The 26545-nt window shown below is 32.8% G+C and overlaps 3 protein-coding genes across 3 annotated transcripts; all 3 read left to right on the forward strand.

The window, feature by feature from the left end:
• The first annotated feature begins 5061 nt into the window (after positions 1-5061).
• LOC105768509 (glycerophosphodiester phosphodiesterase GDPDL3) lies at positions 5062-10767 on the forward strand. Its single transcript, XM_012588463.2, has 9 exons — positions 5062-5341; positions 6410-6703; positions 7084-7199; positions 7331-7838; positions 8317-8355; positions 8492-8776; positions 9137-9279; positions 9559-10039; positions 10156-10767. Exons 1-9 carry the CDS (start codon positions 5224-5226, stop codon positions 10452-10454), a joined length of 2283 nt encoding a protein of 760 aa, XP_012443917.1. The 5' UTR covers positions 5062-5223; the 3' UTR covers positions 10455-10767.
• A 6940-nt stretch (positions 10768-17707) lies between these two features.
• On the forward strand, positions 17708-21341 carry LOC105768511 (pirin-like protein At1g50590). Its single transcript, XM_012588465.2, has 6 exons — positions 17708-17992; positions 18130-18179; positions 18261-18299; positions 18625-18653; positions 20098-20264; positions 20731-21341. The coding sequence occupies exons 1-6, from the start codon at positions 17874-17876 to the stop codon at positions 21230-21232; spliced, it is 906 nt and encodes a 301-aa protein (XP_012443919.1). The 5' UTR covers positions 17708-17873; the 3' UTR covers positions 21233-21341.
• A 1800-nt stretch (positions 21342-23141) lies between these two features.
• LOC105768513 (beta-1,2-xylosyltransferase) lies at positions 23142-26250 on the forward strand. Its single transcript, XM_012588466.2, has 3 exons — positions 23142-23832; positions 24247-24396; positions 25044-26250. Exons 1-3 carry the CDS (start codon positions 23152-23154, stop codon positions 25764-25766), a joined length of 1554 nt encoding a protein of 517 aa, XP_012443920.1. The 5' UTR covers positions 23142-23151; the 3' UTR covers positions 25767-26250.
• Positions 26251-26545: the final 295 nt, after the last annotated feature.

Raw genomic sequence — 26545 nt, forward strand, 5'->3', positions numbered from 1 at the left:
AGAATTTAGTGCCCAAATTTATCTGTCCTTTAATCATATACAGCTAAGAGTCCAAGCATACAATTTTGAATTTGAATTACTTGAAATAAAATAATAAAAAGAGTTTAATATATTATTTTGTACTCGAGTTTGACTTTTTTAATGTGACACTTATGTTATTTTTTGGTCCAATTCGTACCTATATTCGATGAAGGTTACATATTTTAGTACCAAAATGTAACGATGTTAATTTCTTAGTGTTTAGTTCGATTTTTTAGTAAAATAAATTTAGTATTAATTATGATTTTCTTCAATCCCGTGTTTAAGTTTTCAAATGCAATCTGATGGATGTAAGTTTTATTAATAATATTAAGGTCAACATCAAAAACCAAAAAAAAGGAAAATCAATTAATGTTTTTATACATTGACTAAACCCAGCCAAAATCCCAAACCAAAACACAATTTGCCAAATCTTACAATTTCACCCTCAACATTTTATATTGACCCCAATTTGCTATTTTATTATTGTTCTTATTATTTGTTGTGGTGGGGTTTCCACCTTGTAAGGTCACCATTTGACGCGTTAAGATGATCTCACGGTGGTGGCAGCCAATGGTATGATCCCACGTGGTTATTTGCCAGGGTGGCAATAGGGTTTGGACACACACTACCAGATAGCTGTCCTCCAATCAGAAACTTGGTGGCTTAGTGCGCCGCATCCAGTTGCTGGCTCGAGCCGTGGGAAAAGAAACTGGGCTCGGTTTTCCTTTTGGATGGGATTGAGAGATTATAAAACTTGATCAAATTAGTTTCTTTACCGTTAAATGGGTTAGTTTAGGGTTGGTTTGGATAGGCGATTGGGTGCGGTGCTGTGTGTTTAGCTTACTTTTTTGTCTCACGCTACAATACCACTACAGTATCCAATCTCACCGCCACCGCTGTTTTTACTCTAACTACAGGTAAACGCACCGCCCATCCAAACTCACCCTTAGTTCTTGTATTGTTAAAAAAATTAAATAAGATCAAACACCATATGTTGTCCAAGGAGTTCACCGTCTCAGGTATAATTTGGGTTTGAGTCGCGTTAGTCGTGTTGTTGTTAGGGATTTACTCTCCTATTGTAATTCACAAAAAAAGGTCAAATTGGAATATAGTTAATATTTACTGTTTAATATTTTATGGTTTTGTAAATCAAATCTTTTGTTTGGAATTAAACTGCAATTGAAAAAAATATTTTTTTAAGATATTTTTAATTTATATAGTAAATGTTAACTTTGATACAAAGTGTGGACTAAATTGATCCTTTTAATAATAGAGGAACTATTTTGATCCAATCCTTATAATACATGGAATTCCTTTAACAATTTTTTTTTACATTATAGGGATTGAATTTGGACTTATTTGATTCCTTTCAATGATATTAGCATACTTTGTGCTTGGCCAAGTTTGTTTCAACCCAAATTTTAGACTCATCCATATTATTTTCTTAATTTTTAAATAAATATTTATATTTTTAAACATTTTTTTATATTTTTAATTTATTAAAAATTTATATGTAACCTCTTCAACCCGACCTAGACATTAAGCCCGAATTCGAGAGATTACATCGACCACCGAAATGGCCTAGTACATTCGAAGTTTTACAAAATAGTCATATTTAAACAATCGTTTTATTTTAGAAGAAAACTTAGGCTATTTTCATAAAAAAAATTCACGAATTAACAAAAACCGATTAAGCTTAATATTTTCCTTGTAACGATGACTACTTTTGAAAACTTAGTTAATTTTTAATTTATTTATTCTTCAAAATTTATTTATAATCTAGTAGAGGAAAGAGTGATATCTAGTTTAGTTTTAATAAAAACCGAAGTTCATGCATAATTAATTAATATCCATATTTCAACCTCCTAAAATTAAATTATGTGTCATGCATGCTATTTTTAAAAACCTAAGTCTCATGCCATGAATCGAAATTAAAGCAATATAGTCTCTGGATAACACAAATATTGAATCATAAATCTAAAATATTTTAATAAAAGTAAAACTGAGTCGAGACCCTCTGGATGTCGTGTCTGCGACCTAACCTAGTGGGTTATCTATAAAGATAAAAATAATAGGGGAGAGAGCTTATAAAGTTCAATCATGAGAAAATCAGTGCAAACAATAGATAAAACATATTGAATAATAATGCATAGAATAATCACAATCGAATAACAATTCAGAACATTGTTGTTTCAAATCAACTCAATACAATATCATTTCAAAATTCATAGTTTTGTATGCGCATGTTTATGAATGCAATGTAGTTTCAATTTAATAGAAAAAGTCTGACCCTACTCTGCTACACACCACAGTAAAAGTTCCCCATAACTCATCCATCCCTACACACTGCGTTGTGGATAAACCACCGATAAATTTGCAGATAAACTGCTGCTGGGCTATGGATACACAGCAAAATTCACAGATAATATCTACTAGTGGGTTGTGGATACACAACAAAATTTCGCAATTAAAATCTGCCACTGGCTGTGGATGCACAGCAAAATTTGCAGATAAACTGCCACTCTTCCTCCGTACATATTGTCCCACCCCATGCAATGTAATATGTCATGCTTTGTAATAGAACAATTCAACACTAGCAATAGGCATGTTTAACATGTACTCAATTCATTATTAACAATAGACATGTTTAACTTGTACTCAATTCATTAATAACAGTAGACATGTTTAATACGTACTCAATTCATTATTAACAGTAGACATGCTTATCATGTTCTCAGTAGGGCGGTAACAATAGTATCATTAACAGTTTATCGGTTTCACTTTAACATAAAGCATATAATATTCACAAATCATGTGATGTAACAATAGAACTTTAAGCATTTAATTCATAGATTCCAGAATTAACACAGTATCAGGGACTTAATTGAGCAAATAAAAACTCTAAAAATAATTCAGGGAATATACAAGGACTAAACTGCACATAATATAAATGTTTGGGCAAAACTGCGATATGGCAACCTATAAATAGGCTTATTATAATTTTATTCCAAATCAAAATAAAATAGGTCAACAACCTTCAATAGATTCAATCCTTCTTAAAGTAAATCTTGATCAACTTCTTAGTAAATAAGTTTCTACTTGAAGTAAATCTGATCAACAACTTATCCATTAAGATAACAATAAATTGTAGTCAAAGTTGAACTTCTAATTCAAGTCAAAATTATCACCCCTACTTGGATACGACTTTAAACTCCTTTAACCCTAGTTTTTTGGTCATAAAAAATGTTCAACACATTCTTTATTTGCTACTTAATATAAATCTCTAATATTATCTTTATACAAGTCAAAATTGCCAACAAAACAAAATATATCTGCTATGATCTAACTGTTGTTTAAATACGATATGAAACAATAGAAACAACGATCAAAGTTTCCAAAAATTAATTTCATATTTAATGTGATTAAACATGACACACATTAAGGTTTTTGGAAAAGCTTTCATAGGTGTCAAGATATTCAATAGAATCTCATTTCGCACCTCAAAGGGCTTGAAACTCATTGTTCGTTAAATTTCAAATTGACTCGACACTTGAAATTAAGCGGTGGAAAAATATATTTTAATAAATAATTATGGATGTTTGATAATTTGGAAAAAAGAATAATTGAATAAAAATTTCCTAAGGTTCTACCTGATGTTTTTTAAACTAGACTGGTGGTTGAACTCTTCAAACCACCAGTTCCCAATTTGATTGGTTTGTTCAGTTCAAAGTAAATAAATTATTAAAAAAATAAAAAAATCCAATTCAATTAGCTCAACTAGTTTTTTAGTCCATTTCAATCTATCTATATCACTTTTTAAGTCAAACGATTTTTTTCACTTTCCGAATTGGTACCCCGAATGGTTCATGGCCCAATCAACCATTCTAATTTGATTAAAAAACATTGGTTATACCATCTAACCTTTCAAATACCAATAAAATGGAGAAAAGAAAAATAATTTTTTTGGGCTTATGATAATCTTGTGGGATCGGTGACACTCAATACTTATCTTATTGTTTTATGACAAAAACCTCAAAAAAAAAGAGGCTTAATATATAGATTAACTCTTGAACTTGGCAACTTTTCTCAAACTAACTCTTAATTTTTTCTTGGATCACATTGGTCCCTTAGGTTGGCATTTGTTACACAAATCATTCCCTATGGTTAACACCATTAGTTTTTTTAAGGCTTAATAATAGATTGGCCCCTAAACTTAGCAATTTTTCTCACACTAGCCCCTAAACTTTTTTTTGGATCATATTGGTCCCTAAGGTTGGCATCCGTTACAGAAATCGACCCTTACATTAACACAATTTGTTTATAAAAAATTTGCTAATGTGGATAAGTATGGGGGCAACACGTGGAGAAATAAAGGGATGTGTGTTTAAAATGTTTTTGTTTCTTTAATGTTTAAAATATTCTTTAATTTTATATTTTAAACTTTTACACTTTCTTGCAATTTTCTAAAAATTAACCAAATTTATTTTTTTTTGATTTTCTAAACATATTTAATTTTTTAAAATTTTAACTAAATTTGTTATTTATATATATATTATTTTCAATTTTTATATATATAATTTTTGAGGTTTTATAATTTATATATTTCTTATATTTTTTAACAAAATTTTAAGATTTTTTTTAAAGAATGGTTAAAAATGAATTCACATGTAGTTCTTTTATTTCTCTTTGTGTTAATCTCGTGGTTGTGGTTGACCACATCAAAAAATTCTTAAAAGCAAGCAAACAGTATTAGCGAAGGGACCAATTTGTGTAGAAGATGCTAATCTTAGGGACTAATATGATCCAAAAACAAATTTTAGAGGCCAATGTGAGAAAAGTTATTAAGTTCAGGAGCTAATATTAAGCCAATAATAATAGCCAAGAACCTTCCTGAAACCGGCTCGAGCCGAGCTTAGGACAACGCGTAATTTGGTATAGCATTAGAAAAAAAAAAAACCTGATTTAAAAAAAGAAAAAGTCATAATTAAATATTATAATGAATTAAAATGGAATAATTATATAAATATTGAAACCAACCAAAAAAAAACAAAAGAAATAAAGACAGCCTAAAAAGTTCAGTATTTTTCTGTTATTCTTCTCCGTAATCTTGCGCGGTTGACGAAGGAAGGGAAGGAAGAAACCGTCGACGGAGATCAGTGGCGGAACTGAGCTGAGTTGTCATCGGAAAAGATATTTCCGGCAATGGGAAGCTTACGTGGCATTTCGGTTGCCATTTTTGTAGTTCAAGCTTTGTTAGCTTCAGTAACTTTGGTATCTGCTCAGGGATCTACCAACGGTTCTCGTTGGCAGACTCTAAGTGGTGCGTTTTCTCGTTATTAGAGTCTTCTCTTTGTTTTCTTTCTCTTTAAGTGATTACATGATGAGAAGAATCTCTTCTTTTTTTTCGTCGGTTTAGTTTCTTGTTTCAATTTTTCTTTTAGCTAGTTTTTGTGTTTGATTGATGAGAAAGAGGGAAAAATGTTGAGAAAGTAGCTTTTTTGGGATGGAAGCATGTTCAATTTTCCATATTTTGGCTTAATTGTTAGGTTTCGTCTCCTCAAAAGTGAAGGAAATGATAAGAAAATGGTTCAAACTAAGCTTACTTTGACTTTGAGCTGCTTGAGCTTTTAGCAGATTCGTTAAAGTTTATTTTCTTGTGTTATGCTTGAATTCTAGCTTTCTTTTCAGTGTTTTCTGTTTGTTTTCAAAGAAAACGGAGGAAAAAACTATGAGAAATGTATGTTTACTAATTTCCAACTCCATGCTTGTCAAAGTGGAAATATTTCCTTTATTTTAAATAAAATTTGACCTTTTTTTTAAATAGATTTTTTATCCTTAAAATTTAGTTATTTTCCATTTGGTTTCTGAGAAAGTTAATGAGCCAGGTTTTTTTCTCTATCAAAGTCAACTGCAATTAGTGTTTTCTTTTTTTCCCTAATAATATGTGTGTGGGTCATTTTAACTTTTATAGGTTTACTTGAAATATAAGGCTTTTTCTTAGTCTTATAAATTTGTTTCATTCGTTCACTAGTAAATCTTTTCGGTTTTGTTGATGAGAAAATGGAACAAATTGATAGAAAATGCACCTTCATGCCTTCCTGATTTACTTATTTGAATATTATTGTAATTCACTGAAGAAAGGCTCTCTTTTTTTTTTTCCTCTACCAAAGAGCTTGAGCTTTCTCCTATTGCTTCTACCTAAGGCTGGTTGAAAGTACGATGACCTCACCTGACAGCATTCTGAGCTATACAGCATTGGAACATTTGAGTCTATAGATGCAGAGAAAACTTTTAGCATTAGCATCTATAGCAGCAAAAAGTTCTGTAAAGTTTGTCTCCCTTTTTATATGATGTTCCATAAGATTAAACGGTTTGATTGCTTTTGCAGGGAAGGCACCCTCCGTCATAGCTCACGGTGGATTTTCAGGAATATTTGCTGACTCCAGTTTTGGAGCTTATAGTTTGGCTTTATTAACTAGTCTACCTGATGTCATCTTGTGGTGTGATGTTCAATTAACAAGAGATGGAGCTGGGATTTGCTTTCCTGATCTTAAGCTAGATAATAATTCTGACGTGGCAGTTGTATACAAGGATAGGCAGAAGACTTACCTTGTCAATGGGGTCTCTACAAAGGGATGGTTTTCTATTGATTTCACTCTTAGAGAACTTGGAAATGTCATACGTAAGTGTAGCTCACAATTTCTCTTATTTTTTTTCTTTTTTTTTTTTTTCATCATCAATGTTCTCTTAGTATCATTCATTACTTTTGCCCTTGCTACATTCTGATTATTATCATCATCTCCTCAAAATTAGTTATCAGTTTTGAATCTTAAAACATAAACACATTCCCTAATCACTACCTAGTTCAAGCAATTACGAGCAATCAAGTTTTTGATATGCTTGTGCTAGTTGTTATGTCAATATTAGGACCTATAGAGGTTCAGCATCTTTTCTAAATTTCTTTTGGTTTGACTTGCTTCAAAATGTACTAGTAATAAAATCTTCTCTTCTTTCATTTGTTTGATGTTTCACATTCTAATGTTCTGTTTGTTATTTGGACAGTAAACCAAGGTGTCTATTCTCGAACTAATAAGTTTGATGGCAATAGTTACCCAATTATGACTGTTCAGGAGACCTATGCACAGTTGAATCCACCTCGGTTTTGGTTGAATATTCAGGTAAAGAATTTGCAAATGCTTAACAATGCCATCTAACTTTTTCCCTCCTGTCCCTTCTTATCCCCTTGTTAAATAAGTATAACTCCACCTTCCTGTTTTTGGATTTAATTGACTGTCTTTCAATTTTGCAGCATGATGCATTCTATACACAACACAACTTGAGTATGAGAAGCTTTGTACTTTCTGTAACTAGAAATAGGAATGTAACTATTGACTATATCTCATCACCAGAAGTGGCTTTCTTGCAAAACATTGCCCCAAGTTTCCAAAGAAGTGCAACAAATCTTGTCTTCCGGTTTCTAGGACAGAATGATGTGGAGCCTTCAACCAATCAGACTTACGGTTCTCTCTTAAAAAATATCACATTTATCAAGACATTTGCCTCCGGAATTATTGTGCCCAAGTCTTACATATGGCCTGTAGATAAGGATCTTTACTTGCTACCTTCTACTTCTCTTGTCTTGGATGCTCACAAAGAAGGGCTAGAAGTTTTTGCCTCAGATTTCTATAATGATGTTCCATTTAGCTTCAACTACTCCTATGATCCAGTGGCCGAGTATCTTCAGTTTATTGACAATGGTGAATTCTCTGTTGATGGGATGATATCCGACTTCCCAATAACTCCATCAGCTGCTATAGGTGAGTTATACGCCTCTGGATGCAATATAAATCTTCATAGAATTCTTCAATTTGTTTTTGCATCTCACACACTGATATTTGCTTTTCAATTTAAATAATGGTTGAATTTAAAATATTCTTAAGGATCATTACTTGTCTCTGTGACTTGTGCTTGCAAATGTCTTACAAATTTCTTTAGTTTTCTCAACTTAGGTAGTATATCAAGAGAGCGCACCCAAGGATCTTGCACTTTGTTGGTTTTATTCTCATTAATTGCCTCATGCCATGGTTGCATCATATAAATAAGAGGATGAAGTGAGATTTTGTCTGCCTTTTCTGTCTCTCTTTACTCTCTTAGCCTGACACGCTCTACTGCCTACAAAATAAATTTGATTATTGAAAGAAAGATTGCCTTATTTTTACTAAATACCATTACGTTTCGCTGCTAATGGATAAGAACTTTTTTTGTTGAGATGCTAACTTTTGTTGAACATTGCAGATTGCTTTGCTCACCTTGGCAGAAATGCCTCCAAACAAGGTATGCCATTATATGATGCTTCAAAGTGAAAGACCTTAGGTTTTCTTGCTAGGAGTCAGTAGTAAATGATCATAAGATTGTGTGTTTTAAGGTACCAACTCAACTAAACTATTTTTCTTTTGTTGCAATGTTACAGTGGACCTTCTGGTCATCTCAAGTAATGGAGCAAGTGGAGACTATCCTGGTTGTACAGATATGGCATATTCAAAAGCAATTCAAGATGGTGTAGATGTTATTGACTGTCCTGTTCAAATGACAATGGATGGAACACCTATTTGCTTGAGCTCTATCAATCTCATAGATAGCACAACAGTTGCTCAATCACAATTCAGCAATCTTACAACAACAATTCCACAGATTATGCCGGGCAGTGGAATATTTTCCTTTAATCTGTCATGGAGTGAAATTAAAACCTTGACACGTAAGTTAAATTTAGTTTTCTTTCTATAAAATAGAAACATAACATGTTGGGAAAAAAAAAGTTTTCCAGCTCAATCTAGATTGAAGTTTGTACATTACATTGACTGGGTTTATAAAAACTTGACGCTTTGAGGATGCTCTTCATGTTCATGTTGATGGAGCATGAATAAAAAAACCTTGCTTTGGGAGATAATGGTTCCTTACATAGGGTACTTATTTCAATTTTGTATACTTTGCCTATCATCTAAATCTGTGTTTTAGTTGCTGACATTTAGCTGGCTTGTTGTTTCTTAAATAGATATGATTTGCATTAGCTTTTCATCAACTTCCTTGTTTTAATCTTTCATTACTTTCACTGTAGCTATAATATCAAGCCCACAGTCACAGTACAAATTGTTTCGAAACCCGAGGTTCAAAAATGCTGGGACGTTCTTAACATTATCCGAGTTTTTAACCATAGCAAGCAATGCTAGCTCTCTTCAAGGTGTCTTAATCAGCATTGAGGTCAGTTCTTTCCCTTCTATATTTTTCCTCTTCAAGTTCCTTCCATTGGAGTTTACTTTCATGGTTTTCATTTTCTATTTCCACACTTTATTGAGCCTCATGATGGATGTTAAGAGGTGAGGCACAGTAACTGAATGGTCGCTATTGTTTTCCGTTGTGCCATGGTGGTATGATTAGCATGGGAGCTTAATTATCCGGAGATGCATATATTTGTATTTCATAACAAACATTTTCTTGTGAAGGGTTGTTGACATTTTTGACTTGTTTATTCCTTTTCAGAATGCTCCTTTCCTTTTAGAGCAAGGATTTGCCGTAACCAATGCAGTGCTCGATGCTTTGAGCAAAGCTGGCTACGGTAACAAGACAGATCAGAAAGTCATGATTCAGTCAAGTAGTAGCTCGGTTCTAATGAAGTTCAAGAGTCAAACCAACTATGATCTCGTTTACAAGGTTGACGAAGATATTGGTGGTGCTCAAAGTTCAACGATTGATGACATTAAGAGTTTTGCTAGCGCTGTCGTCATTAGCAAGGATTCTGTATTTCCTGAAAATTCTGCATTCATCACTAGTGCTACGAATGTTGTACCGAGGCTAAAAGCTGCTAATCTCTCTGTATATGTTCAAACCTTCAGTAATGAGTTTACATCTCAAGCATGGGACTTCTTCTCCGACCCAACTGTTGAAATAAACTCATTCTATTTAGGAGGTGGTATTAATGGTGTTATTACAGATTTCCCGAAGACATCTAATAGATATCGGAGTAAGTACTTGCTGATTGAATTTTGACACTGCTATGTGCTGAAACTATAACATTTTCATCTCATTGTACTACCAGCTTTTATGAACACCAGTATTGACGTAATAACCGTTTTGTAGGGAACCGATGCTTGAACAGACGCAATCAAATTCCTGGCTACATGAGTCCTGTGCAACCTGGAAGCCTTTATGGACTAATCACAGCTCCTTACTTGCCACCAGCTGAAGCTCCAAATCCGTTCCTGACTGAAGCAGATGTCAACGAGCCCCCTTTGCCTCCTGTTGCTGCAAAAGCCCCAAGTACTTCTCCAAATGGTACTGCACTTGCCCCAACATCACCAAATGGACAACCTAAAGTTGCTGCAGCCGCCATCATGCAGCTATTGACTGTTTTTCTTGCCATTTCTCTACTGTTTTGAAGCCGTCGAAAACCTGGCCTTGCCCTAACACGTTTTACCCCCTTGTTGTCGTATGTTATTGCTTCCGTACCGAGTAGCTCGAAGGTCTTATTGCAGGAGTGGTGTGGCAAATACCACTTGTTCTTTTTGGTTCTCTCCCCTTCCAAAGTCCAAAACAGAAGTTAATTCTTTCACCTTTTAGTTTTGAAGGTTTGTTCATTCTTCTCTCTTGTAATTTTCCAAAACACAAAATTCTTCAAAGAGGTACATGTCCTTAATGGATCCTTTATTTGATTTGTGTATAAAGATATGGTGTGATTATTCTTTTGTGTTAGCACTTACTCTCTCCTTTGTTTTATTTCCTTTGATATTAGGCTCCAAATCTTTAATTTATTAATTCCTAAAAAGGGCTAATTATGGGTTTAGTCCTTAGTCCTTACACTATACTGAAAATTGAGATTTCATCTTTCTATTTTAGTTTTGTATTATTTGGTCCCGTTTTATAATGTTATTAGTGGACAACGAGGGGAACTTTTTTTTTTTAGCTAGCTTTAAGTATTCGGGTAATATACAAGTTATTATTGGTTGAACATTGGTTAACAAGAGACATGATTTTGATTGTGTAACTCTAACAAGCAGTGTACCTCTCTAGAAGAGCTCTCCCTTAGGGTTTCTTCCTAGGCCTTCGTCCTCGTTTGCCCTTCCCAGTGACTCTTCCTCTGTCAGCTCGACAGACCTTCTTGATTCCCTCTTCCTTTTTCTTGTTTCTATTCGTTGCATTCTCTTCTTTCCTGCATTAACTCCTATTTTTGTAATCATCTTCGTCGCCACCTTTTTTCTCCCCCTGCATTTAATCTACGTCACCCAATCCTTGCTAATCTTAACTAGTTTCCTCTCTCATGCGTTCCCCTCATTATTGCTCTTACCCTTCATCCTTTGGCTATCCCATAACCCCATTAATCTCATCATAACGCTACATCCTTCCCTGTCGTTTCATTTCCTCCTCCCTATTATCCTCAGGCCTTTTCTCTCATTGTTTCGACTTCCCAAGACACCATGACTTACAGACACTTAAAACGACAGAAAATAGGATCCCTTGGTCTTGTTTCTCTTCACAGTTTACTGGTTTCCCCTCCATCACTCTCTTTTTGTTCATCTCCAATCCTTTCCTTCTCTGATCCTCCTCCTCTAAATCCCAAGATCACCTTCCAGAGATTGTGCTTGGCCTGACAACAAATCTTCTAGGACCTCCTCTAAGGATGACTTTAGCATGCAACATACCATTCAAGCTGAGGTCCATCCCCATGCAAATCCAACACTCAGAAGGGGCCTGTCATCCCTTTCAGGGGCCTGTCATCCCTTTCAACCAGCAGGAGTTTGAAGTTGGTAGAGCACAATGGAATCATTACCTAATCAGATATATGCATGACTTTAGATGTTTCGATCCTCCTAATCTCAAACGCACTATCAAATAGACTTTGGAACACTCGAGGTAGGGTACATGTAGATTCCAGAAGTGGTGACATTTTCATTCTCAGATTTGATTCCATGAAAAAACTTCATCAGATCTTTTGAGAGGGGCCATACGCCATTCATGGTGCCCTACTTATGTTAGCTAGATGGTCCCCCAACATCACTTCCTCCAGAGAACTATTTGCCACCTCACCTGTTTGGATACAAATTTGGGGACTACCATTGGAGTATTTTCGTTCTTTTGTGGCAATCAGATTAGGCAGAATCGTTGAAAGGGTAGCGCAAGTGGACAGCCATGACGAGACTCCTTAAAACATTCGTTTTCTCGGAGCCAAAGTGGAAATAAACCCTTGGAGAACTCTAATCTCTGGATGTAACATCCAAAGAGATGACAAAGTTATGCAATGAGGCCATTTGCAAAAGGATGAACGATCACATGTGAAACACTGTTCCAGTGACCTTCAAAATGTTGAGTATATGGTAAACGAGCAAAAGAATGAGATTTGTGAGAATCTGGGATATGAAATCGAAAACAATGCCAATCAGACCCTTTTCAGAGGTTGCATTAGAGCAGCCATAGCCAGAGGCACCAACCGTTCCACTTACGTGAACCCTGACACTCCTCAAGTCTAATTTTGCATTAGTTCATCTTATCTTTTCTGCAGAAGAACAAGATTCCATTTTGGTTGTAGTTTAAGAACCACACCTCCAAGAAGTTATAATGCAGATCAAAATGATGAAGCAACCAACCCCACCCCATGGCAATGGTATTTCGAGTATGGCTAACCCTATTCCTATGGATGATGACGATGAGGAATCTAACCCCTCAATGGATGAAGATGAAAAAAATAGTGAAGACTTAACTCCCTCAAAAAGAGACTTGGTGATGAATGCTATTACTGGTGATCTTCCATCTATTCCCTCTTCTTCCCTTACATTTGATAATCATGCTTTAGCAATCATTCCACATTCTAGCAACCCTATTACGAATCCCTTCTTAGCCCCCATCCTTGATTTTGGCCCCTGTGATCTTGATGTCGAAATGGATGATTCTATTAGAGCCCAACTTCTTGCCTCTTTCATCAGGGCTAATGAACTTCTAAATTGCTGGGTCAACAGACAATTCAAACAGATTGAATGGATTATTGTTGACCTATCCTCTCACTTCCTCTCAAGGAGTACATATCTTAACTCTAAAGCTTATGCTATGACTTTTAACCTATGAACAATAGATCTACCAAATTTTGAGGTGACTTTTGCGAACTAACGCCTTCTCTTGATGATTCCACCAACCAAACTGAATCAATTGTTTCATCTCACTTAGAATATAATGGTTTGATTCCTGGAAGAAGATTCACTAATTCACACATATAATATTGCATGATGGAATCAATTTCACTTTTAATAACTTCTTTTCATGAGGTACTTTTGGATAATCGTACAGTATTATTATACATTTGAGGTTCGGCTTTTAACATAAAAATTAGAAAATTCAATCCAAAAGATTTTTTCACCCTTGCTCGTTTACTCCTTCTTAGCTCTATCTCAGGCAACTTTTAGCTTGCACCCATATATTAAGCTATTCACTTTGAATTTTCTTTTGTTAAATTTTTCAAAAAAAAAAAAAAAAAAAAAACACCCACTAGATAGTAGTGGCATGCTTTTGTGCTAATGATGTCATTTGATTTTAAACCTAAGATTCTAAAAGAAAATTGTTTATTTGTATTTATATTTAGAAATTCAATATATTAATAATTAAATGGCAAAATGATAAATTTAGACATTAACTTTGACCTTTTTTTTAATTTGACATTTATTTATTTTAGTTAAATTTAGCCATTAATCTTCCAAAACAAGTTAAATTGTTTTTTTTAACGGAAATATTGACTAAAACATTAATTTTTTAACGATGTTGGTGTGGTAACTCGCATGATAGCTCACTTATATTTCATACTAACATGACACTATTTATCTTGTAACGCCTCAAATTTTGTGTTTCTGGATTGTTAAAAATTGATAAGTGAAGTGATTTGGTTTAGTGATTAAGTGTTGTTTTAAGTTTGAATCCATTCCCTTAAAGTTTTAGGTATTTTTGTCTCATTCTTGATCTTTGAGCATCTGACTTACATCTTATTTTTGTGCAAGTGTTAACAATAATAAATTTATTGGTTCAATGATAAAGCTTTAGCTTATCTTTGATAATGCGCTTGAATCCTTATCTGAGTTAAATAGAATTATTTTTACTAATGATCCAGTGTGCCGCCCATCTAAGGATATTTGGGTTAAATTCGAATTCTTGGGTTAAATTCAAGTTGTGGGTAGTTTTAGATTTGTTTTAATTTTATTTTATTTTTTTAAATAATTTATTTCACAAACTTGGTTTGATAAAAAATTATTATTTTTAGCCTGCTCCCATGTTTATTTGTATTTGTATTTGAAATTCAATACATTAATAATTAAATGGCAAAATGATAAATCTAGCTATTAATTTTGACATTTTTATTAATTTGACATTTATTTGTTTCAGCTAAATTTGATCACTAATCTTTGAAAAAAGTTAAATTTTCTTTTAACGAAAATATTAATTTTTAACAATGTTGACGTAATAACTCGTGTGACAGTCCACTTATATTTCATACTAACATGATGTTATTTATCTTATATGTCACGTTAATAAATAATTTAAATTTTATAAAATATTCAAAAATACAAAAAATATGTATAAAAGCTCATAAAATTACACATGGGTTACCATGAAAACTGTCATGGTTAAAATTTAATATTTTAGTCAGTATTTTCATTAAAAATAACAATTTTATACTTTTTAAAATGTTGATGACCAAATTTAGCTCAAAAAATGTAAACGTTAAAGGCTAAATTTATCATTATACCTAATTAAATCTATTTTTTATTTTATGTTTTCTTTTGTTTTAAACTATTTTTATTTTATGTTTTCTTTTGTTTTAAATCATTGTCTCGTTTGTCGATTAAGCCTTAACTCAGTTGGTTTCATTGTTATTGTAATAATAAGAAAACGTGGGTTCAAGCACGCTTAAATACTTCTCTTCTTCTATTTTAAGAGTAAAAAGAGTTGAGTAGAAATAAACTTTATATTAAAAATATTATTTTAAAATTATCAAGTATATAAAATAATTTTAAATTAAAAAAGTATATATATATTTTTTAATTAAGCAGATTTTTTCAACTAAGCCCTAGCAATATTTTGAGCTTTGTTAACAAAATCATCTAAATATCCACTACCCTTCTTGATGTACAATTCTTTAGCATATGCTTCCCATATGTTTCTATTATTTGATAAAAGATTTCTCCAGTCTCTCATGTTAATTTTAAAAGTGGGCAACGAAGAAAAATTGATTACGGTGTTAATGTTTTTATTATTATCAATTTTACATAATTTTGTTTGGTACAATATAAATTTGGTCCTCAATGTTTATATATTTTGTTAATATAGTTTTGATTCTAAAAATTCAACAAATTTAGTCTCAACATTCTCACATATATTATGGGCTAAATTTGCTAGATCATGACCAAATTAAAAGGATGTGTAAACTTTAAGGGTATATTTGTTATCATGCCAATTAAAATTATGTACAATTGATAGAAGACGTTAATTCGTAATTAATTATCTTTAATTGCCTACTTTCAAAATTAACAGAGATTAAATTACTCCGATTTTTTAGAAGAAACAACTTATTCAATATATATATTGAAAGAGATTAAAAATGTTCTTTTACGACTTTCATCGTTAAAAAATTTTAGTATAGCGTTAGAAATTTTGATATCGAGAATATTAAATGACTTGCTAATGAGGTATGGATCCTCCCACTACCAAATCCATGGGTCACCACTAGGAGAAAGAGGTCTAATCATGAATTATCAACAACTTAATTTTCATAATTAATCATGATAATGCAATTAATTTATCTTTTAATAGTCATTACTTAGCTAATTTTAATGCACTTTCTTTTTCCTTTGTGTGTAGTATAAGCAAAATATTATCAGCACACCATAAATGAAAACTTTTTTTTGTCAAAGGAGTGATAAAAAATATTGAAAAACCACGATAGTTAGGTGAGATGGTAAGGGTCTCTCTTACCTTAACTAGTGATCGAGGGTTTGATCTTTACTCTGGGTATGGAGCAGCTTTAAAACTACCCCTTAATAGGCCTACAGAATGCGGAGGATTAATTACTGATCTCACTCCGATAAATACATTGAAAAAAATATATTAAAAATTTCTTAGTTTCTCATTAGACTATTCTTAATCCAAATTTACCATTTTGGCTAATTTTAATTATTGGCCTTCACAACATTATTTGAGTTTCTATTATCAATTTGAATAGATATTTTAAAAATATTAAAATTAATATAAAATAATGTGAGGAAAGACTCCTCATATTATATCATGAAAATTTCATGTATATCTTTTTATCACTTTGATTTTTAATTTTCAAAATTTTGATCCAATTCACATAGCAATTCACGATGCTTTGTTAGCGTGCATATATTTTTAAAGATTTTATGAATTTTAAATAATTTCAAATAATTTTTATTTTTATAAAGTGCACATGATAATTAGGGAAATTGCTACACTAATATCTTTAAAGTTTAATGATTCAGTCAATTTTTTCATTTAAAAGGTAATAATTTGAATAAATTTTAAAAGTTGAGGCTAAAAAGTAAAAATGATAAAAAGAACTTTGTGATTTTGCCTTTTGAAATTGAGATTGGGGCAACTTGTATTTCTTGTGTCAAGGGAATAAGGGTTCCTTTGGATAGGCAATGTATTTACCTACTGTTAGTATAAAAATAGCGTTAACAGTAAAATTAAATATTGTAACGATATTGTTGCATGAGACAACAAGAAAGCTAAACGCACCGCACTAAAAGTAAACGTCCATCCAAAAGGACCATAAGAACTATTCATTTACAAATTAATACGGGGTAGAATATCCTCCCTTCATATTTGTGGACCATTGCATTTTTCAAATCATAAATAGGAGGATAATGTGCTTCAGCGTATTCGAACTGACGTTCTCTTGTATTAACAACAATGCCCATGCAAGATAAATATTGCATGGCTCAAGTTTGCTTAGTTAGATATGTTCAAGATCATCACTTTATTAAAAATTAAGTTGGATATTTTTAAATTTAATTATTTGTGTTCGTGGTCAAATTCAAGCTTGAATTAAAAAAATTCCAATACTAATTAAAAAAAAAGGCATATATTAAAAACAAAAGCTAAAACATCTGTTTGATCCTTTCAATTTCGAAATTGAATAAGTTGGTTTCTTTAAAAAATTAATTTAATTTCATCAACTTCAAAAGTGAGCAACTAAGAATAATTAATCACGACATCAATATTTTTAGCCAATTATGCATAATGTGTAAATTTAGCCCTTTGATGCTTATATATTCTATGTAAATATTGACAAAATGTGTAAATATCACATGCTAAATTTGTTAAATTAAGACCAAACCGACAAAATGTGTAAGCTTTGAAAACTAAGTTTGTTATTATAACAATTAAAAATATGTAAATTTGACTTCGATTCTTTTTTCGAGAGAGACCAATCTATTCTATATCAAAATTAAGAAGGACCAAAATGATATTTTACCGAAAAACAAAATGCTCCTAAACTAATTTAGAAAATGTCAACCATTAATGGAATAATGATCATTACCACATCATGGCAACGCTATGATGACGTTTAACTTAGAGTTGAAGGTATGGTGAGTCTTTTAATTGGCCAACTCTTTGCCCCCTCCCTTTTGACCTTCCATAATTCACATTCTTTACCTTTTCTTCACAAAAATCCCAAAACCCAAAAGAATAAAAAAATCCCAAACTTTTTTTTTCGAAACTAGTGATATCTAGCTTCAGTAGCAGTGATTAATCGTCTCGTCGTGCAAGTGTTTTCTGAAAAGATAGACTACTGATTACAAATGCCCGAGGAAAACAATAGTTGTGTTGGTTTAAATGAACCAAGATTGGTAGTGAGGAAGTTTTTGGCTAAGCCACAATATGAAGGTGTTGGAGCCATAGTGAGAAGAAGCATTGGCAGGTAACTTGGGAATATATATATATATATATATATATATATATATATATGATCAATTTGGTGCTTATTTTTTTTCATTAAAATGAAGGAATTTGAGCAATTTAGATCAAAGGGTATATTTTTTTCATCTTTTTTTGCAGGTTTGAGTTGAGATACTTTGATCCTTTCCTTGTTTTGGATGAATTTTCAGGTTAGTGTCACTCTGTTTTTTGCTCTGTTTTCTGTCCTTTTTAATATCTATATTGTAATGTTTTGATTCTGGAAATTGCAGTCACAGCACCTGCTGGATTTCCAGATCATCCACACAGAGGTTTGATTTTCAGTTTTATATATAGGTTTAAATATGCTATTAGCCCATGCACTTTTATATAATTTGAGATTTAGTCCATATACTTTTAAAAGCCTCTTAATTTACCCATTTAAAAATCTTAGTCAAAATAATTATTATCATCGATAGTTTTCATTAAAATTTATCAGATAATAACTTAATCAACATGTCAAATTAATAATTTTTTATAAAAATACTTACGATTTAATGATTGAATTGGAATTTTTAAATAAATAAAAAAGTTAGGAACTTAATTTCTTTTTCTTTTTGGTTATTCTTATACATACTCTGTTTCTCTTGTTAACAGGATTTGAGACAGTCACCTACATGATACAGGTATACAATTTATCATTTTAAAGCTAAACCTACATACTCTGTTTTTTATTGAAAAATTATGTGTTGTTGTACATTATTAAGAGCGACAGTCACGAACTCCGAATATAATAGACCATAAAACTAACATGAAATATATCAAAATAATAACTTATAAAAGAAAAAGAAAAGTCAAATTAGATGTGATAGTTTAACTTTAAAGAAAGCAACTCATAAATGATAAATTGATAATCTATCCTACTTGAATGATTAGATATATAGATATGTATTGGGTACTGAGATATTTAAAGGGTTAAAATATTTGTATTTTTAGAAAAAATTAAAATTTGGTTTTATATTTTTATTTTTAAGAATTTAGTCCTTTTACTTTTCAGATTTTAAAATTTAGATTCAATTTTAAACATTATTATTTTTGGTTAATTACAACATCATTATTTAATTACATGGCTACCAAATAAATTTTTATTTCAAAATGTTACACTAAAAAATTTAACAAAAAAATTACCAATGTTAACGGTTGGACTTGAATTTTGAAATTTAAAAGTAAAGGAACTAAATTCTTGCAATTAGAAGTACATGAACTAATTGGGGTTTCTTTTTTTTGTTTGTATTTGACAATTTGTCGTTTTTTTAGGGTTATTATAACTTTTGCCTAGAGGTGCTCATGGGCCGGGCCGGGCGCATAAAAAATTTTGGCCCGGGTCCTAGGCCCAAGCCCATCCCGGCCCAAAATATGGGCCTAAAATTTTGCCCAGGCCCGGCCCATTTTTTAATAAATACCAAAAAAATATTTTAAAAATTAAAAAAATATTTTAAAAATATTTTAAAAATAAAAAAATTAAAAAATATTTTAAAATTAAAAAATTTTAAAAATAAATATATTTATTATATCGGGCCGGGCCGGGCCAAAAAAGTGGTGCCCGAGGCCCGGCCCATTTTCTAAACGGGCCTCATTTTTTTGCCCAAGCCCATATTTCGGGCCTATATTTTTACCCAAACCCTCCCATATTTCGGACGGGCCGTCGGGCCGGGCCGGGCCACCTGGCCCATGAGCACCTCTACTTTTGCCCCTAAATTTGGTAACTAAATCCACGATATACTTGTACTTTTTTTCCCACTTTGGTACTTGAATTCGACAAAAAAGTTTATTTTGGTCCCTGACCTTAAAAAATATAACGGTTTAATGATGTGACACTCCTAGATTGTGCTACATTGACATCTAAAAAAATAGTTGACGTAATGACATGACACAACTTTAGAGTTCTACATCATCAAACTCTTATAGTTTTTTAATTTCATGTATCAAAGTGGACGAAAAAAATATAAATATTAAAATAGACCTGGTTATTAAGTTTAGGGGAAAAAAATAAATTTAACCCTTTTTAAATTAAGGTTTTTAAACAAAAGTGTATGAAATGAAAGTTACCTTTGGTTGATATTGCAATAGGGGTCAGTTACACATGAAGACTTTGAAGGGCATAAAGGGACCATTGGAGCTGGTGATCTTCAATGGATGACTGCTGGGAGAGGCATTGTCCACTCTGAGATGCCTTCACCACATGGTACCCAAAAGGGTCTACAACTATGGGTCAATCTCTCCTCCAAATATAAAATGTAAGTTTTATTTTTTTTATATATATAAAAATGAGGTTCGGGAAAAGAAAAACTATCGTAAATATTGGGTTCGGATTCATAATTAGGTGACTATATAAATCGATTTTCTAAATCCCGGTTCAAATAAATAGACATTTACAAGTTTTATGAAATTAAAATGGGGATTAAAAGAGATCACAAATTTGCTAAATACTACCTTTTGCTCTAGTTCTAAGTGTTACATTTAAATCTTAAACTTATTAAATGGTCAATGATAAAATGTATCATTGTATTAACATATATTTTTGTAGTTTTTAAAAGGATTAAATCAAAATTTTTATCATTTTAAGAGTAAACTATAATTTTACCATTTATTTACTTACTGAAAGTACAATTTTTTATTTTTTGAGGGGGCCAATACCCTTGCTTGCCCCCTTCCAAATTTGACACGGGTGTCGGATTGATAGTTTTTGTTGAACATTTACAGGATGGAACCAAAGTATCAAGAAATATCAAGCAAGAACATTGCAGAAACCACAAAGGATGGAATCAAAGTTAGGGTTATAGCCGGTGAAGCCTTGGGAACAAAGTCACCAATCTACACAAGAACCCCAACAATGTATTTGGATTTCACTCTAGATCCCGGAACTCACCTCCAACAACCGATACCTAAACCGTGGAACGCCTTTATTTACATATTAGAAGGAGAGGGTGTCTTTGGGCAGTCGAAATCGTCGGCGAGTGCTCACCATTTGCTTCTTCTAGGACATGGGGATGGGTTAGAGGCATGGAACAAGTCCACTAAATTGTTAAGGTTCATATTAGTAGGAGGTGAGCCATTGGATGAACCATTGGTGCAATTTGGACCATTTGTGATGAACACTCAAGAAGAGATTGATCAAACAATAGAGGATTTTGAGAACTACACCAATGGATTTGAGAAAGCAAGGCATTGGAGATCTGAATCTGGTCTTAGCCTGGATTTTTGATTCTTTGTTTTTGGTTTAAGAAGTATCCATTGGTTATGTAATAAGAAAAATATAATTCTTTCTTTTTTTATACAATTATCTAATAAATTTATTTAAAATTTGATATAAATATCAAATATGGTTTTCGTTGAGATAGTAAAATTGAGAACGTAGAGGTCATTGTGCTTTGGGTTTGAATCTCATCCGGTGTCTTTTTCCACCAATTAACTTGTACCATTTGCAGTTTGGGAAGTACAGTTGAAACTTCAGGATCCGAAGGTGTTTCACCTTTAGCAAAATCGTTCTAGCTAGCAGAAGTTGGCTATGAAGTTTCGAGTGACCGGTGCAATGTGTGGACATGTATATAGGGAGAGAAGCGTACCCGGTAATTGCTACCGGAAGGGTGGAAGGTTTAGACCGAGCATGTGTTCCGATACATGTCGCATGCTATCTCCAACCTCGGTGCGAGTAGTAAGTGTGAGCGAATTGAGTAAAAGATGGTAGAGTTGATGGCAGAGTTGCACACCCCTTAGCACTTACGTAGGATTTGGTGTTTGGTTGGAGAAACAGTCCTGGTTCCTGTGTTTCCAAATTTGCCAAAGGATTAGGATCCATTCGTTGTACATGGATTGGTGTCTGAGTTCTGTCTTGTAATATTGTTGAATCCACTGACTAATCCATTCCCTGATGTATGGTACACCAAGTTGCTTCGGACAGACAGAATCCTAAGATCCAAACGGAAGGGGGATGTTCGAAAGAGATGGTCGCTGGTTTCGTCCGCTTGATCACATAGTGGGCATTGGGAAGATGTTGTGATATGTCGGGCACACAGTTCTGTTCGGAGAGGAAGGTAATTATTGCAAAGTTTCCAAAGAAATATTAGAAGCTTCGTAAGAATAACTTATATCTTTAAATTTTTAAATAATTAAATCAAATTTTTATCATTTTAGGGGCTAAAGTATAATTTTATCATTACTAATATAAAATTTTATAAATTATAAAGAAACTTAAATGAAAATTTTTCCATTTTTAAAAAAAGCCAAAACCCTACCAAGTCCTTGACTCTACCCCTGAGGCAGTGAATCCAATACGACACTTTAATGTATATAATTCTCTACTTATAGTACTAGATTTTTCATCTCTACTTTATCTTTTATAACAAAAACTATCCAAATCACAAAATATAGAATTAAACTTTCTACAACTACATAATTACAAACCAGAAATTTTATCACGCTATTGGTATTATGTATTTTGCATAGATTTATGTTTAAAATAATATATTTAAATTAATAATAATACATATACAATATGTATAGAATTAAAATAAAAAATTAGTTTAAATTGTGAGTAAAAGAAAATCTAAATTCTTATTTTTGACTTGAGGAAAATTCTTGAGGGATATATTTGAGTAATTTAAATAAGAATTTTATATAATTTTTTAAGTTTATTTAAAAAATGAAAAAGGTTTATTTCTCTTATTCTTATATTTTTAAGGGCTATTTAAATTTAATTTCAAAAGGAGAGACCTAACATGTAAATAGACCAAAAGTTTAAAAGCATTTTAATTGGGTGTGGTGAGTACCGTAATCCTTTTTTATTTAATCTAAAAAGGTTAATCGCTTCATTAGATCCCTAAACGTTTCATATAATCATACTTCAGTTCCACGCAGTCAATGACAGCGGCGACACCGAAGTTCACTGTTCAAAATGATTCTTTACCTACATGATTTTGAAAGCGGATTATTTTCGTAATTAATAAAAAATAAAAATTTCAATTTCATATAATTTTTTAGTATTCAAACTGATTTTTTTCAACAAAATCATCAAAACCTAAAATCTCAAAAATCTTAGAAACCTTAAAATCATCAAAATTTTAAAATCACAAAACCTAAACTATTTTTAAAAAATAATAATAAGAAAAAAAAAACATTCCACCCATGAACAAGGCAGAATTAATTTTTATCAAGATCTTCTTAGCTCTATTTGCTCTAAACTCCCTCTCTCTTTATGGTTACTTCTCCTCCAGCCACCCCAACCACCATCACCATCATCTGGCGGTTAACCACCGTAACACGACGGCGGCGGAGGGTTTTCCCAAAAAAATCCCACACCGTAAACCCCATTTGTCAAACCCCGCGCGACCAATCATCCCATCAAAGCCCTGGCCAACCATCCCATCATATCTACCTTGGTCTTTCTCCCCAACCGTAGCTTTAAATTCATGTGAAGCTTATTTCGGGAATGGGTTCACAAAGATATCCAACATTTTGCCCGTAAAGGCCGCCTTGAGATCCGGGTCTAGTTGGTTTAGGTGTCGTTACTCAGAGACTTTGAGGACTTCAATTTGTGAAGGTGGGAAGATAAGGATGGATCCCGGGAAGATTAAGATGTCAGGTGGTGGTGAAAAGCTTGAAGATGTTATTGGGAGAAGTGAAGGAAAAGAATTGCCTGAGTTTGAAGATGGAGCTTTTGTGGTTGAATCAAGGTTAAAGAGAAGGAAGCTTGTTGGGTATAAGTTCTTGCATAAAATTTTACCTGAGAATGTTACAAGACACCCTATAAGGGAATCAGTTAGGTCTATTGTTATTGTGGGTCAAAATGATTTTGATTGTCAAGAGGTTAGTTTACATTTTTCTTTGATATTTTAATGTTTACTGGGATTTCTAATTCTGGGTTTTGTTTGATTTAGTAAATTAATGCTTAAAAATGCAGATATGGAATTAGAATTTAATGCAATTCTATATGTTAAAATTAACTTTTCTTACTTGGTTTTAGTTAATTTTTTAGTTTAATAGCTGTTTGTGAACTCTTTGATTATAATGCCAATTTTGAACATGGATATAATTCGTAAGCAGAGTGGTTCATTTGTTAATTTTCTTCTAATTTTTTGCCCTTTTTTTATGGAATATTAACTTTATTCTTACTGTATTAGCTGTTTAGTTTCTTCATTCATCTTACTAATTCGATTCGATTTGTCGATTGTTGTTAGTTCTGCTTTTATGGATTCTGATGTGGAAAAGCTCTGATTACAGTGGGTAGAGGAACCTACATTGCTGGTAACAAGATTTGAGTATGCTAACCTTTACCACACGGTGACAGATTGGTACAGTGCTTACATGTCTTCCAGGGTTACCGGCTTGCCTAATCGGCCACATTTGGTCTTTGTTGATGGTCATTGTAAGGTATACATGCTTGGTATTCCGAATTCTGTTCCTATTGTCATCTTTCTTCTCTTTAGGACATTATCATTCTTTTATCACCATGTTGTTTTTCATTCATGTACTCGAATTTATGAGAAAATCACTGGCCTTTCAAGCTCAGGGAGTTGTCCTTTCTTGCCCGAAACAGATTAGGGTGGAATGCTCAGTTAGTAAAAAGTGAACCATGGGGAGAATACATGCAAAATGAATTGCATTCCATAATAAATAAATCCTGAGATACTATTCGAAGAATTTATGAGAAAAACACTGTTGTTTCGAGCTCAGGGAGATGTCCTTTCTTATCCGAACGGAATAGTGAGAAATGTTCGGTTAGTGCATTGTGAACATCAGATACCTATGTCAATCTAGCCTGCATCCCAATTACAGACAAAATGAATTGTATTCCATGGGCCCGAGATACAATTCAAATACTTAGATTGTAATATTTGCTTGATTTTAATTTCTTGGCTTCCCCAACCTAAAGTTCTATTAGTTCACCGTGTCATCAGCGGTCCTCCTTTTCTCTAGTATCGATATTTCGAACATCTCTGTTAAGTTTAAACTGTTTATCTAGTAATGCTTTATTATCCTACAATGCTGATCTTTTGTTCTTGGCTGAACATTTCCAGACACAATTAGAAGAAACATGGAAAGCTTTGTTTTCGAGCCTTAGATTTGCAAAAAACTTTACAGGTCCAGTCTGTTTCCGCCATGCTATTTTCTCGCCTTTGGGATATGAGACTCCATTATTCAGAGGGCTTAGTGAAGAAATAAATTGTCGTGGAGTTTCTGCTCATGATCTACAGCAAAATCCTGATATCCACAAAACTGCTCGAGTATCTGAGTTCGGAGAAATGATCAGAGCTGCTTTTGGATTTCCGGTAAACAGACATCATGCTGGTAAGGCAGCCTCAGGTCATAATGTTCTCTTTGTCCGTAGAGAAGATTATTTAGCGCATCCACGCCATGAAGGTAAAGTTGAATCCAGACTTACCAATGAACAACATGTGTTCGATTCATTACAGAGCTGGGCATCTGATCATCTCAAATGCAAAGTGAACCTGATCAATGGGTTGTTAGCACATATGCCGATGAAAGAACAGATCCGAGCTATTCAAGATGCTTCAGTTATCATTGGTGCTCATGGTGCCGGTCTAGCACACATAGTATCTGCAACACCTAACACAGTGATCCTCGAGATTATTGGCTGCGAATTCAAACGGCCACATTTTCGGTTGATAGCACAGTGGAAAGGATTGGAATATCATGCCATTTACCTTTATGGATCGTATGCCAATCCTCGAGCTGTCATTCTTCGGCTTAACAAGATAATAAAGAGTCTTGGTTGCTAAACAACGGATAATCCTTCCATCATATGCGTGTTAGAGTTAGCCTTGCACAATTTTGCTCATTTTTCCCCGATTTTTTTTCGGAACTAACCGAAGAATAGAATGAGATTTTTTTTTTTTTAAACTTCTTAGGTGTTCATTCCATTTGATGGATTGAAATTATAGTCACGGTACAAAGATAAAGGAGAGGGTGAAATCATTCTAGTTGATGATGGATATAGGCAATATCCACATTCATAGATGGATAAAAAATTAGGGTTTCCATATGGTTATCTTTAAATGTAAATTTACATGTTTGATTTCACTTTCTTTTTCCTTTGAATCAATTCCTTTGAAGAATTGAAATCCCTCAAAGATGCATATACACTTAAAATCTCTCAAAGGTGTATATACAATAATTCAGATATTACAAAATACAAATAACACTTGTGTAAAGAAATACAAATAGACCCAACAAGTGTTTTGGATCATTTGGGTTTTTGCATAATAGACTTTGTAAGTTCATTTCTCGTCTTCATTCTTACTTCATTGGATCATATTTATACTCTCTTATTGATTTGGAACCATTTGGAGTCATTACAGGAAGCTTTTAGCTGTTGGGAACATTAATTTCGTGCATTAACTGCAGTCTATAGGGTCAAGTATCGATCTTGACACTTAGTTGAGAATAGTCGTTCAAAAAACATTAGTCAGGTCTTGTGACCTTAAGAATAAGACTTGATACGTACCATGCTCCTTTAAAAAGGATTTTTGGCTACTGACTTGCAAGCTTTAATATCGAT

This window comes from Gossypium raimondii, chromosome 5 (genome assembly GCF_025698545.1).
Source record: "Gossypium raimondii isolate GPD5lz chromosome 5, ASM2569854v1, whole genome shotgun sequence".
NCBI classification, from domain to species: Eukaryota; Viridiplantae; Streptophyta; class Magnoliopsida; order Malvales; family Malvaceae; genus Gossypium; species Gossypium raimondii.